The sequence below is a fragment of the Hippocampus bargibanti genome, linkage group LG04, assembly GCF_051943395.1.
Source record: "Hippocampus bargibanti isolate YZ-2025 linkage group LG04, ASM5194339v1, whole genome shotgun sequence".
Taxonomy (NCBI): Eukaryota; Metazoa; Chordata; class Actinopteri; order Syngnathiformes; family Syngnathidae; genus Hippocampus; species Hippocampus bargibanti.
In genome coordinates, this window is record NC_142737.1 from 14711027 (window position 1) to 14725600 (window position 14574).

General features: G+C 41.7%; 2 protein-coding genes across 2 annotated transcripts in view; one reads left to right on the forward strand and one right to left on the reverse strand.

The window, feature by feature from the left end:
• LOC148899157 (ladderlectin-like) overlaps positions 1 to 14574 on the forward strand; it is a 256335-nt gene that overhangs the window by 210849 nt on the left and 30912 nt on the right. The window lies entirely within an intron of this gene.
• Positions 1 to 14574, reverse strand: part of sv2ca (synaptic vesicle glycoprotein 2Ca) — a 42554-nt gene that overhangs the window by 19990 nt on the left and 7990 nt on the right. The window contains exon 2 of the mRNA XM_088994232.1: positions 9877 to 10545. Within this exon, the coding sequence (XP_088850358.1) occupies positions 9877 to 10477 (601 nt within the window). The 5' untranslated portion in view covers positions 10478 to 10545. The remainder of the gene's footprint in view (positions 1 to 9876; positions 10546 to 14574) is intronic.

Below are 14574 nucleotides of genomic sequence, written 5' to 3' on the forward strand. Positions count from 1 at the left end.
TATATGGCGCTTTAACAACAGCTGAAGCTGTAATAAAGCGCTTAACATGGACAGGAAATAAAGCAGTCACAAAGATAGTAGCAAAATACTCCTTGAGCTGCCACATCAGCAGTACTCACTGGGTTCATGGAACAATTCTTTCACCAGAATTTTAAAAATAAATCCTGTTCACTGTAGTAATATTACTTTCCACTTATTCGATGAAATCATGGTTCCTAAAGTTGCAGCCGGTGACTGGGAAGAGTCTTCTTCCCATGGTGCACATGATGGGGCATAAAATAACGCAGTATTGCTTCAAGCTGACATTCTGTCTATAGTCAGCTAATCAATGAAGAACATATTTGAAATGATAAAGGCGTACAGGAAGGCATTTTAATTGATGAAACTTCAGCATTTTGTCCGGTTACAAACTACTGCTCCGCCATTGATTTCAACTAGAACAAATCCCAGACGTCTTATGAGTCCGCAGACAAAGAACAGAGACAAAATCGATACACATCAGCTCAATTGAGCGTATTTTAAAGACAAATTGCAGCTGACTGGAAAACCACAGAGAGAAAAAATATATTTAGAGAACTGTGTGAATGGAACAGCTCATGCACAAGCATCATTGACGTGAGAAAAACAAAAGCTGAACTTCTGATTTAGCCTAGCCTTGGTGCGACATCAAAAAACTTGGTTTTGGCTGATGATATTCTGTCGGTGTGTCAAAACACATCAGTCAAGGTGAGCTCAAGTTGAAGGTGAAACTGATTCAAGGGTGCAATGGAAAACACATGGCAACCATTGCATAAAAATGCAATTTTTCTATTGATTCATAAAACAGCGAACTTGATTGTTTTTAGCAATTCAATCAACTTTTAACATCAGCTGATCAACGGTCTGGGTCTCCAATGTTGTAGGTTGAATATTCAACGTCTTCTTTTCGGGTGCATTCAATTAAATATATGTTGAGCATGATTTGCAAATCATTGAATTCTTTTTGTATTTATTTACTTTTAACACGACCCAACTTCACGGGATGGGGTTTATGAAACAAAGGCAATCTTTTTTAACTCATTCACTGTCAGACACGTGCAAATACGGAAGAGGATTAGGGCCACTGAAGAAAAAAAAATACGGTTGGCAAAATTCTTACTTTAATCTCAGAATTCTGACTTTAAAGTCAGAATTATTTTCGTTGCGACTTTAAAGTCAGAATTCTGACTTTATTCTCAGAATTCTGACTTCCAAGTCAGAATTTTGCCAACCGTATTTTTTTTTCTTCAGTGGCCCTAATCCTCTTCCGTAGTTTACTCACCCTCTGCTCCTCCAAAAGAGAAAGGATGTCTTCCGACACTCCTCAGCCACGCAAAAAGTCGATAGGTGATGACATTACTGTATGTCTTGTCTTCCAAGCCACACTTAACGTACTGTACACGCTGACAGGGCCAAAATTGAATAGCTCCACGAACGTCACAAAGTCAGAGTTCTGACTTTAAAGTCAGAATTCTGAGAATAAAGTCAGGATTCTGACTTTAAAGTCGCAACGAAAATAATTCTGACTTTAAAGTCAGAATTCTGAGATTAAAGTCAGAATTTTGCCAACCGTATTTTTTTTTTCTTCAGTGGCCCTAATCCTCTTCCGTATTTGCACGTGTCTGACAGTGAATGAGTTAAAAAAGATTGCCTTTGTTTCATAAACCCCATCCCGTGAAGTTGGGTCGTGTTAAATGTATGCAAAAATGCGTCCACTCCGGTGCAAGGGTTTTTGTCATTGTCACTCTAATTCCAGGACCCCCAGAATATTGAGTTTTAGGACTACTTAAACATTCGATGCAGCATAACAAACTTTAGACTCTCGTCTTTCCTCAGAAAAAAAAAGAGTTAATTCCTAAGTTATATGGGTCTGGAGTTATATGAGCTTGAAATAAGGACTGACGTCCAAAATATAATGCAATACATACATATTGGTTTATATAGCGCTTTAACAACAGCTGAAGCCGGAACAAAGCGCTAACAAGGAAAAAAAGGGAAATGCTGCCCCTTGTGGGTAGGGAAAAAACATTGCCAGCGGCCATGGCCAGCGCTTTATCGACACCCAAACAAGAAAAAATTAAACGCGAGCAAATTCAGGATTGGCACTTTCCATCATATTTTGAATTCCCGAATACATTTGTGAATGGCAGTGAATGAGTTTAACAAAAATGTCCACTGTTAATATTGTAATGGTTAAAATTAACAGGATATTATATATTTTCTATTAACAAAACAAAAAATCAGGGAACTTAGATTTGCTTCAGACAATCTGCCGGGACTCCGAATGGTTTTTGTGTGTGCATTTTTTGGTATAATTGGTTGTCCGTTGGTAAATTTGCTGAGGCACAATGAATGAATATTACAGAATCCATTCCAAGGGAAGACACAACTTTAAAGGACAGCCGAGACCATTTTTTTGTTTCCTAACTGACATCAGAAAAACATTTTATAGCATCTAAAATACCCAAAACACGCAGGCTGATATTTTTAGTCAAATGAAAAACACCAATATAAATGACTTAAAGTGTCCAAAAACTACTTCAAATTGAAGCCGGAAATCGCCAGCTTGTTCGTGACGTCACGCCAAGACCTCTTGCCTTACTCGAGAATCAAAACAATGGCTTCAGATACGGAGAAGATGCTTTCTTGTTACTCATCCAGTTATGAATATGATTCAAACAGTTCTGAAGAGGAAAGCATACATGTTTGCAATCGATAAAAGAAGTCATTCCGTGTCATTTTGGAGCATCTGGACTGCAATGTAGCGTCCCAGAAAATACACAAGATGGCGCCCAAGCTCCATTGGAAACGGGCTGATTTGTCTGCTGGGAATTTGTGTCAGCTCGTATCAAATAGTGGTCTTCGTGCAACACACGATTCACCATCGCGTTATTTGTGTTTTCCTCAACTTCATCAACACGGATCAGCATGAAGTTTTCAGACCAAACAAAGTACCCAAAAATGCATTGTGTGTCGCTTTCTCGGTCAGTGACAATACCTCCCGTGACGTCACGGTAGGTATCGTCACCAACTCAAAAACAAGACTTCCTGAATATTCAGCGTGAGTCTTAAAACGTCAAATATAGCTAAATGCGGTGGAATCTTTGTAAAATACGCTCAGTAGAAGTCATTTGAAGTGATTACAAATTATGGACACAACATGTCGGAGGCGTCGGTTGTCCTTTAAATATAAGCATCTTTGTGAATGTAATGATGGGTATGAAGGAAGTCGGAATGACAAATGAGATGAAAAAATGGATTCTAATGTTTGCCTACCTAATACACTCTGAGAAACATCCTCCAATTCCCCGGGAGGTTGTTGGGAGAATTGAGTTGCATTCAATATTTCTCTTATTTCATGCTTTGATGCTCATTGCTCTCAGCATCAAGAAGTGCTTCAGCATCATGCAAAACAGCCTCCTTGCTTTATTCATATGTACATAATTTTAATACATCATATAATGCAGTGCTTGTTCTCTCCCTTTTCTTCTCTCTGCGCGTCTGCTTCCAGATCTATTTTGATATTATTAGTCCGGAAATGCCAAATGTAAACATTTACCAGTACCATTTTGTGAAGACATAAAATACAATGGAACAGTGGTTCCATGTGCCCGTTATTAAAGCAAGGTTATATTTGTCATTATAATGAATGGAAAATCACAGAATCCGTTTCAACCCCATAAAATTCTACTTTTTGTTCTTCACACCAGTGTGGAGTTAAAAATAAGTCTGATGCAAATGATGGAAAATATAGCAACAACTTAATAAAAGGACAAGTCTGAATAAATCAGCATCAATGAAAGCTGAATGATATAGATCAGTGGTTCATAATCTTGTTGGAGGCACCGAACCCCAGCAGTTTCATATGCTCATTCACCGAACCCTTCTTTAATAAAAAATAAAATATGATATTGTCTGACCACTGTCTTTTTCTTTTTTTTTTTTGCCCGACATAGCATGGATTAAAATATCAAGAAGGGAGTCTCACTCAGACATATACAGCCCTCTTCAAGCGGCCTGATAGTGAGGTCTCACTCTGCTGCAGAAACCAGCGACCTTAAAGCAGATCGGTAGGAAATCTCAGAGCAGGACGCTTTCAATAACTGTGCCCACGAACTGCAGGGCAGAATGAGGGGAGGACCTCTACGGCAGTGGATCCACCTGAGACCGACTCACCAAACCCCTAGGGTTCGATCGAACCCAGTTTAAGAACCACTGATATACATTAATATCTCCATACACTGAGACATGTTGGAAACAAATATGAGTTTAACATTCTAAACAGAAACACCCATTCAATCATCCATTTTCTAATTCACTTATCCTCACAAAGGCCATGGGTATGCCTGAGCCTATCCCAGCTGTCTTCGGGGGACACTCTGAACTGCTTGCCAGCCAATCACAGGGCTCACTAATAAACCAACATCCATTTGCATTGACACTCAAACCGAGTGTCTTGTATATTTTTGAAATATGGGAGGAAATTGGAGTACTTGGAGAACTCATCACAGGAAAGTCAAAGCCAGAATTTAACCTGGGAGTTCGAAACTGTGAGATGGACGTGCTCACCAATCAACCACTGTGATGACTTGAAACAGTATTTTTCTTTGTCAACATTTACAATAAACATTATCAAACTGAAAATTAATTATGTTTGCACTGCATCATGGGTCATGCATTGGATTCCCAGCTTCCACCCCCTACCACCACTGCGGAATGGGATCCACACGACAGTCGCTCTCTATTGGACCTTGAATGCAGAGTCTAAAAGAAAAAAAATAATTTGTCAGCATCGGCCATGGTCCAGACTCCATTCCAATAACAGGTGAGAATAATTTCCATTTAATCAAATCATGCCCTAATAGGAGAGAGTTGTTGGATATGGTTGACTACCGACTGACATTTATGGCCAATCCCCTTTGGCTCCACCACCCTGACGCCTTCTGCACCCACACATAGATACAATGCCACCCGTTGGGGCAGCTGCAGTGCACAAGTGCTGGTAATCTCTGCAGTGGCACTGTCGGTTTTACCGCAGTTTAGCTATGCTCAGATGGTCTTGGACCCTGGAGCACCATGCAGAGGGGCTGGCAGAGAGAGAGACAGAGCGAGACAGATGGAGGCAGAGAGAGAGAGAGAGAGAGAGAGAGAGAGAGAGAGAGAGAGAGAGAGAGAGAGAGAGAGAGAGAGAGAGAGAGAGAGAGAGAGAGAGAGAGAGAGAGAGAGAGAGAGAGAGAGAGAGAGAAACAGAGAAAGTGAGAGAAAGAGAAAGACAGAGCGAGAGAGAGAGAAAGAGAGAGAAAGTAAGAAACAGAGAAAGTGAGAGAAAGAGAAAGACAGAGAGAAAGAGAGAGAGAGAGAGAGAGAGAGAGAGAGAGAGAGAGAGAGAGAGAGAGAGAGAGAGAGAGAGAGAGAAACTGAGAAAGTGAGAGATAGAGAAAGACAGAGGGGGGGGAGAGAGGGAGAGAGATAGAGAGACAGAAAAAAATATATATAGATAGATAGATAGATAGAGAGAGAGAGAGAGAGAGAGAGAGAGAGAGAGAGAGAGAGAGAGAGAGAGAGAGAGAGAGAGAGAGAGAGAGAGAGAGAGAGAGAGAGAGAGAGAGAGAGAGAGAGAGAGAGAGAAAAACAGGATGAAAAGACGATATTCTGAAAATGAGTGGAGTGAAGGGGCTCTGAAGTGACAACAAAGATGAGGGAGGAGCGCGGGAGTATATCATGGTGAAAAATATAGCTCACGAGAACCAATAAATCATGATAGGGCGGTGAGTTTTTTTGTTTTTTGTGCTTGAGATGATGGCAAAGCCTCTCACTATCAATGGTGGTGTGCTGAATAGGACCAGTGTGCCACCATCCTGCTCTGATTCTCACTTCTCCCTCCTCCATGACTTCTCTTAACTGGGTAAATCTCTCAATCTAAAAGCCTTCCTCCTGCTGTTCACCAAACATGAACTCATGGTGTACATTTAACTTTTTCGTATCTGATCATACTCTTATTTAAATACAATTAACATTCATATGTTCAATTTAGTGTAGAACTGCATTGCATCCTCATAGCATTGGTAGTCACATGGAGCTCTACTGTGGGGCTGTAACAAGCAATTATTTTCATGACTGATTCATCCGTTGATTATTTTGCAGATTAATGAATAAATGGGATTAAGACTGGTTGCGTGTAATCATAATTTCAAACATTAACTTCAGGAAACAGAAAATCATTCATTCTGATTCAGATCTGTAACATATCTGAAAATAGGCAAAGGTGTTGATCATTGATCATTACCTCGATGCAGTCATTCATGCCTTTGTCACATCTCGGCTCGATTACTGTAATGCGCTTAACATTGGAATCAGCCAATCCTCCATGAAGCGTCTCCAGCTGGTCCAGAATGCTGCTGCTCGCCTCTTGACTGGTACTCATAAGATAGAGCACATAACTCATACTCTAGCATCCCTTCACTGCCTCCCTATACATTTTAGAGTTCTTTTCAAGATCTTACTATTTGTCTCCAAATCTTTAAATGGGCTTGCTCCTCCTTACTTCTACGAGCTCATCCACCCCTACACCTCTTCCCGACGCCTCAGGTCTGCTGACCAGACATTAGATGTGCCAAAAACTAAACGGAGTCTCAGAGGGGATCAAGGCTTTTCAGTTGCTGGTCCCACACTTTGGAATGACCTGCCAGTGAACATTCGGCAAGCCCCCTCGCTGCCCATCTTTAAAACCCGCTTCAAGAATCACTTGTACTCTTTGGCATTTGACTTTCTACTATCTTTGTGACTGCTTTAGTTCCTGTATTTGATAGCTATCCATGTTAAGTTCTTTGTTACAGTTTCAGCTGTTGTTAAAGTGTTTTTTTCTGCAATTTTGGCATTAATTTCCACTGCTTCGTGGATGACACCCAACTTTACCTCTTCAGCAAACCCAACGCCTCTCTTCCACCTTCATCCCTTTAACTTTGCCTCTCAGAAATGAAATCCTGGTTTTCCCATAACGTCCTCAAACTTAATGGTGAAAAAAACTGAACTTCTCCTTGTCGGTACCAAATCCACCCTACACAAAGCAAACAGTTTCTCTCTCACCATTGACAGTTCAACCGTGTCCCCGTCTCTTCAGATCAAGAGTCTGGGTGTCATCATCGATAGCTCACTATCTTTATCATATAAATAACATAACTCGGTGTGCATATTTCCACCTCCGTAATATCAATTGTCTCCGTCCCCCTCTTACCCCTCACACCGCTGCTATCCTTATCTACAGTCTCGTCAGCTCCCGTCTCGACTATTGTAACTCACTTCTTTTCGGTGTCAATCAAAAATTTCTCCATACACTCCAACTAGTCCAAAATTCCTCAGCCCGGATCATCGCTAAAACCACTGGCTCCATGTTAAACTTCATATCGAATTGAAAATACTTCTGTTTACATTTAAAGCCATCCAATGTATTTTATTTATTATTGTATCTATGTTTGTATGTGACTGTAAAGTGTCCTTGAGAGCTTTGAAAGGCGCTTGAAATAAAATGTATGATTATGATGACGATGATTATTATTATTATTATTATTACATACAGCACAACAATTATCTTGCTTTTTTTGTTGCTTGAAAGTGTATTTACACTGAAAATCCGGGTGCTACTAATCATGTAACACAGGTTACCTATGTTAAAATGTACTATGACAATATATTCACATAAACATACACCACTCTTGTTCACCTCAACAGGAAGGAGCCTCTAGGCAATCGGTCGGAGGGGACAAAGAGTGGCAAATGGGGTAAAAGAGAAAGCATGAGGAAGGAGGGTGACAGGGAGCGACAGAGGGTGAGGGATGGAGTCACGAACAAGGGCGAGCTGAGCGCATCCAGCGTGAATGCCTACGAGACCTCGCTTGACTAGAGAGAAAGAAAAGAGCTTGCATGGATACTTGGAAAAGGGACAGACAACTAAAGATGTAACATCTCAACCACAGGGATAGAATAAAAGCCATAAAGAATCACTTTCATCACTTTGCTGCTGTGAAATGTAAATTTCTCCACTGTAAAACTAATAAAGGCAAATCCAATCCAATCCAATCCAATCCAAATCCAATCTGCTCACAAACGATAGTAGGTCACATAACAGAGTAAAGAGCCCAGATTGAGTTATTTCATACCTCTGTAATGTCTTACTTCTTGTTTAAGGGGGTTGAGGTCATGTGCCTCAATACCAAACTCACCCAATCATATATTTGAGGACTCCGGCAGAATTGTTTAAACACAAAGAATTGCGATGAATGAAGTGCTCGATTGATTCATTGGATTCATTCATTGATTTTGGATTCATAAAATGTAGAATGTTAGCCTAACCGCAATGCGTGAGGACCCAAACGACAGCACATCCTCAATGTACAGTTCATCCCAAACTCTTATGTGTGCCACTCTGGCACGCTGACTCAGTGAGTGAGTGAGTCATCCCCTGTGCACGACATTGTGGTGATGGATTATACACCTACAGTCATCAAGACTGCTGGGGCTGCTGCTCAACACACTAGGACAGCAGCAATACTTGCAACCCTCTTAAGCCTGATACCAGATTTGTGGACTGGAAAACTTCTTTTCATACGTGACACAAATTTACAGTAGACTGAAGCATGACATGCTTGCACACAGTACATGCAATTGGTAGTAATATTTTTGGTTCTTTTCAAAGGGAGGTGTGGCTTGATTATTAACTCATTCAATGTGATTCACACATTTATTTGGGAATTGAAAATATGACGTAGAGTGCCATTCCCAAATTTGTTCGGGTTTTGTTTTTTCTTGTTTGAGTGCCGATAAAGCACTGGCCATGGCCTCTGGCAATGTTATTAACTTCCACAGGGGGTCAGCATTTGCCTTTTTTACATATTAGCGCTTTGTTCCAGCTTCAGCTATTGTTAAAGCGCTATATAAACCAAAATGTATGTATTGCATTGTATTGTATTTTGGACAGCCACCCTCATTTCGAGCTCATATAACTCCAGATCCAGATAATTTAGAAATGAACTCTTTTTTTCTGATGAAAGAAGAGATTCTAAGGTTCCTTACGCTGCATTGATTGTTTATATAGTCCTAAAACTCAATATTCCCCTACTGGATTCATCCAATGTGTATGTGGAATTGTCACGGCTTGGAATTGATGCGGATTAATATGGGACAGGAATGCAGCTTTGTGTTCGCTTTCAACATTTAGCTTGTAGGAGACATGCACATTTCACGATGACATCCCTGATCCACTGGTGAATAGGACAGTTTGATTTGACATTTTCATCTAGAACTGCTTCATAGAACAAAGAGGGTGCAGAATGTGCTTAAATTGAGTAGCTGTCTGTGTCTTTTTGAGTTGTGTTACATTATTTGTTATTTAGGTTTTTTTTTTACTTCAAGATGGCGCCGCAAGAGTGGCTGCCTTTACAGCAGGTTTTGTAATTTTTTTTCTACTTCTTCCTTTCTACACAGCCCCCCTCCTTTTGTTTCCCGCGCTCCCCGGTCAGCCACCAGTCCCATGGTCCCGCTGGTATGACTCTTTCACGACATATCTGACGGCGATCGGACTAAACGAGGCAAGCGACGCACGGCTAACGGCTATGCTAGTGCACAGCTTGGGAAGTGAGGGGCAGCGCATTTTTCGTACACTCGGACCCGCGCACTCTTACTTTCATAACTTTGCTGCTGTGAAATGTAAATTTCTCCACTCCGTGACTATTAAAGGAAAATCCAATCTAATCCATTCATCCATCCCTCTAATGTTTTTTGTTTGTAGCTGGCAAATGTAAGAGACATAAAATGCAAACATATACAGTATACACACATAAATAGACACACAGATTTTCTCACCTAACCATCCTGAGCTGGAGTCAGGTACACACATGTCTGTTTCGGCGCTCGGAAGCACAAAGCCCACCACAAACACCTCGACACCATCTGACATGAGGGCCAGTCCGAGAACCAGGAACAGCTGCCATTGGAACCTCCCGTGGCCGCACTCTTGGATGATGAGCTCGTACTGTTGTGCCAGCTCCTCCTCATCAGCCTGTCGTTCCTGCTCCAGCTCTTTTCTGTCCATCATTGCGTCCGACATCGGTTGTCCAATAGCCACTTGGCCCTCCTTTTGCTTCCTGTCGCCTGTGGAGGGAACCCCCTGGTACTCGCCCTCGTAGATCTCATCCTCATCGTCGTGGCCCTCCGTGGCGTCACTGGAACCTTCGTCATTGTCATGGTAACTCTCCCCATCTTGCCTGGGTGGATTCCTATAGAAATCCTCATCGTCATCATCGGCATCATCTTGGAATCGTGAATAGTTGTGGTGGGATGAATACCCATCGGCAGCGCGGTCGACCACCTTGTTGACTTTCTTTCCCGCCTGCCGCTTTGCCTCTTTGACCATATCCTTGGCCCCTTTAACCAGGGAACTCCTGTTATTGTAAGTGTCCTCCATCCTGGCTAAAGCAGTTGTGTACAGGGAAGAAGAACAGGTTTGCACTGGGAATGCTCAGCTCAGTAGGTCTGAAAAAGCAGCAAGGACCACAACTCATTAGTGCGCTGTCACCACAGGAGGAAAAAAAACACTGTTCTAATCATAAAGTAAGCTCAGAGCGGTGGACAAGTGTAAGAGACATGTCATTTAAAAGAAAACAGTGAAGCTAATTTGAACAGAAGTAAAAAAAATTCATATTCCCCAAACCCCATTCCGATCCATAACTGTGAAACCTCACTCACATTCTCAAAGGCCTTTCAAAGACAAGATAATTTTGGATTTGATATCACTCCGAAAATGTCATGTCATCCAGGATTCACATGGATGAGCGATTCAGATGATGAATGGATGCATGGATGGATGGCTCTTCCTTATTTCATGCTTTGCCTTTTGGTAAAAACAACAAAGCATTCAAAACAAAGAATGCAGAATTTGCTGACTCATGTTTTGTTCTCTGTCATTTAAATAAATAAATAAATAACGAAAAGGTTTACTTTGACTGGAGTGACAATCCAACCATAACCATAAACCACTGAGGTTGAATTACGATTTCATGTTGCAAAACGCTTGTCATTTAAAACAGTACATTTCAAACAGACATCATATTTGTATTCATAATAACCCAAATAGGACAGGTCCTTTCTGAGTCAATACAACTGAGAGGGACACCCCAGTGTAATGTAATTTTATGCTCACTCTCACAATGAATCGTAATTTAAAATTCAATTTTGGAGGTCTGGCCTACTGTTACCTTCTTATTACCTTATGGCAGATGAACGCATACATAAAAACTGAAGTTGTAATGGTGTCTATTACATTACAGTGTAATTGAATGGAAATACGCCTCGGGTGGGGATGCACCTTTTTTGTACAGTACTTCTCTGTTTAGCAAATACATTGAGAGGTTGTTGCTTCTCTGATGAGTTGTTCGTTCTATTAGTGTGAATGGACTTGTTTGCATTCCCATACAGAAGTGCACAGGTTGTTCATAGCATCTCATTGGTGTCAGGCCAAAAACCTCCTACGTCAAATGTAGGTTAAATTCACATGTTGAATCAATATATACGAATGTGTTCCTATTTTAAACACTTTTCAACCAATCTTAAGTTTTGGTTTAGGGTTGAACAAACAAGCTGTTATGGGGTCTCCTGAAAAGTGATTATTTTTGCACTTCCGGGCTGCCTCGCCCCCAACACATCTGACAATTTGGTCACACATAGACACCCAATTGAGGTTACAAGATTGTCTACAACACATGCGTGGATGCATCTGTTTCCACCATCCGCAAGGGGAGAGCTTGCCATTTACCTACCTGTCATGCTTGTTTTAAACTAAAACACTTGACAGGTTTTTTTGTATGTCATAAAAAGAAACACACACACACAACCCACACGCTTTTGAAAAGGTCAATATTACCAAGTGACTGTGTATTAACTCCATTCAAATTTGTCAAAGCATTTGGAGTCACACACACAATTGTTTTAGGTTTAAAAATTAGCTGGTCTGGGTATTTTTATTCTCAGAATATGGATTTATAGCATTTTGGAAAAGAGCTCTTCACTTATTTACATTGAATTGACATAAGGCTAAATCATTTCTGGACTGACTTAAGTGTAGGGCATGCAGAGCTGTCCAGAGGGCCCCCTCCACTTGCGTCTCAGGGCTGTTCACCACAGCCTCTAATGAACACTGAAGCCCTGTCAGGAGAACACAAATCACTGGGCCAGCTCCAGCTCCCATAATGCAATTTTACTGGACAAAATGACACTGCTGATTCAAGGTGACTCCACTAATCTCTTTGGCTCATTGGATGACTTCTGTGGTTATGACCAAGGACCAATCTTTGTTTTAATGTCGCCATTGGCATCGGCGATGGTTTGAATGGTCGTAAGAAAGGGCAGCTTTTAGGAAATTGGTGTGGTGTAATTAATCAAGCAAATACATTATTATAACGAAAGTGTTCAAAATGGATTCAACGTGTCTCACAGTGAGACAAACTTTCAATCTAATTCATCCCAGATACAGTGACGGAGGAAAAAAAAGGAAAAATGCTAAAAATGATCACATTTTCAAGAAATTATCGAATTTCAGCAGTTTTTGTGTCAACAAAAAGCAATTTCGTGCTCTTTTATCAATTTAAAAGAGGAGAGTAAATGGGCTTTTACTTCTGAGCATGTGTACATGGTGAAAACTTCTGGCAAAATATCAAATGTAATGTCTCCAGAGAGTCATCTTGAATTTGTGTCAAACCCATGATGGTCACGCTGCATAGATTGCTGCAAGATTAGGCCAAGTCACTTAAACTCACTGTTCTTTATTTGTATTTTTTTTTTTTAACCCTTGAGTCTATGCACATTGATAAGCATGCTCACACGGCTCCTGGTGGTGTCTGCCTGTCAGAAAATCAATGGAGTGCATGGTGAGGTGTGCTGTCAGGCGTGATGTAGTTCAGAAGACACCAGAGCTCACAGAAGACCACCTGACCGCAGCAGAAGAGGCTCCCGACTGCGCGCGTAGCAACAGGGGCAATCACAATCAGACTAACACTTGCAAACAAGACAGCAGGGCAGTAGGGCAGATTTGCCATCTTTCATGTTCTCACCTATAATTCCCACCACCAAGGGGGCCTTATATTTTCATTGCCGATTTACAAGGTGGGTGGTGGTGGACCCAAAAATGCAGGCAGAAGTGAGGAGAAGGGTGTATTTGACTAAATGTATTAAATAAAGTCAGGAGGAACAAAATCTCGAACAACTAATTCATCAGATCAAAAAAGATCCAAAGTGACAAACAAAACAAAGAATAAAAGATGACAAGAAAAAACCTGACAGGGTGAAACAAACAATGACCCGAGACTTGATTGTCGTGCCGGGGGTCCTATTAACTGCCACTGATTAAAATGACAAACACCTGTGCACCTGCAGGTGGGGCCTTACACGGCCACCCGTTGATTGCAAACCGAAACGTGACAGCTGTACTATATATTGCCTTGTTTTATATTAATTTGTTAGTTTAGTCTGGTTGTTTTGTTTAGATATTTATACATAGACCTTAACCCAACTGTCTTCGGGCAGTAGGCAGGGGACACTCTGAACCAGTTGTCAGCCAATCGTAGGGCACACACAGACAAACAACCATGCACGTTCACTCGCACACCTAGGGACAATTGGATCTGTTCAATCAGCCTGTTACGCATGTTTTTGGAATGTGGGAGGAACCTGGAATCCCCAGAGCAAACCCACGCAGCTGCTGGAAGAACATGCAATCTCCAGAAAGCCAAAACATGAAAGAGATTAATAGCGATGAAAAAAACGTAACACATGACAAGGTTGTAATGAATTAGTCGCAATTAATGTGGAGGTTTTACACACACACATATATATATACATATACATACATATATGTCATGATCTGGTTGGCGACCAACGGGGGGCGCTGTCGCCCCCGCCTACACCTCACAGGTGCTGGTCGTCCCGATCAGATTGGCGACCAGCGGGTAGCGACGTCAGCCCTGCCTGAAGCCTCGCAGGTGTTGGTCGTTTAATCATTGACATTTAAAAGAACACCCGGCACGACCATCCGGTGCCGGTTCATTGTTTGTTTGCTGCTTGGTTGCAGCATGCATCGTGTACGTGTTTGTTTAACCTTGGCGGGCTTTTACTTTTGGTCTTCTTTTGCTACTTTGTATTTTTTCCATTCAGATGATTTTGATGTTTTACATTTTGTTCCTGCTGACTTTATTTTAATACAATTTGTCAAACAACCTCCTACTCACTCCTGTCTGCTTTTTGGGATCCGCACCCGCCATCACCACCTTGCAAACCGTGACAGAATGAACCGGCCAACTATCGGATCCCGCAGGTGCATCGGACCCGTCTCATTTCCACCCTGTGCCTGGCATTGCTACGTCCACGTTAGCGCAAGCCTCGTCGCGTTTGAATCGCGTCACTCGACGAGCCGCAACGTCCACGTAAACGTCCGGCCGAGACCTCTTTCCAGGTGGCCGTCCAGGGTGACCCTGGGTGACTGGCATTGCACGCCCACGTCCAGCCACGCTG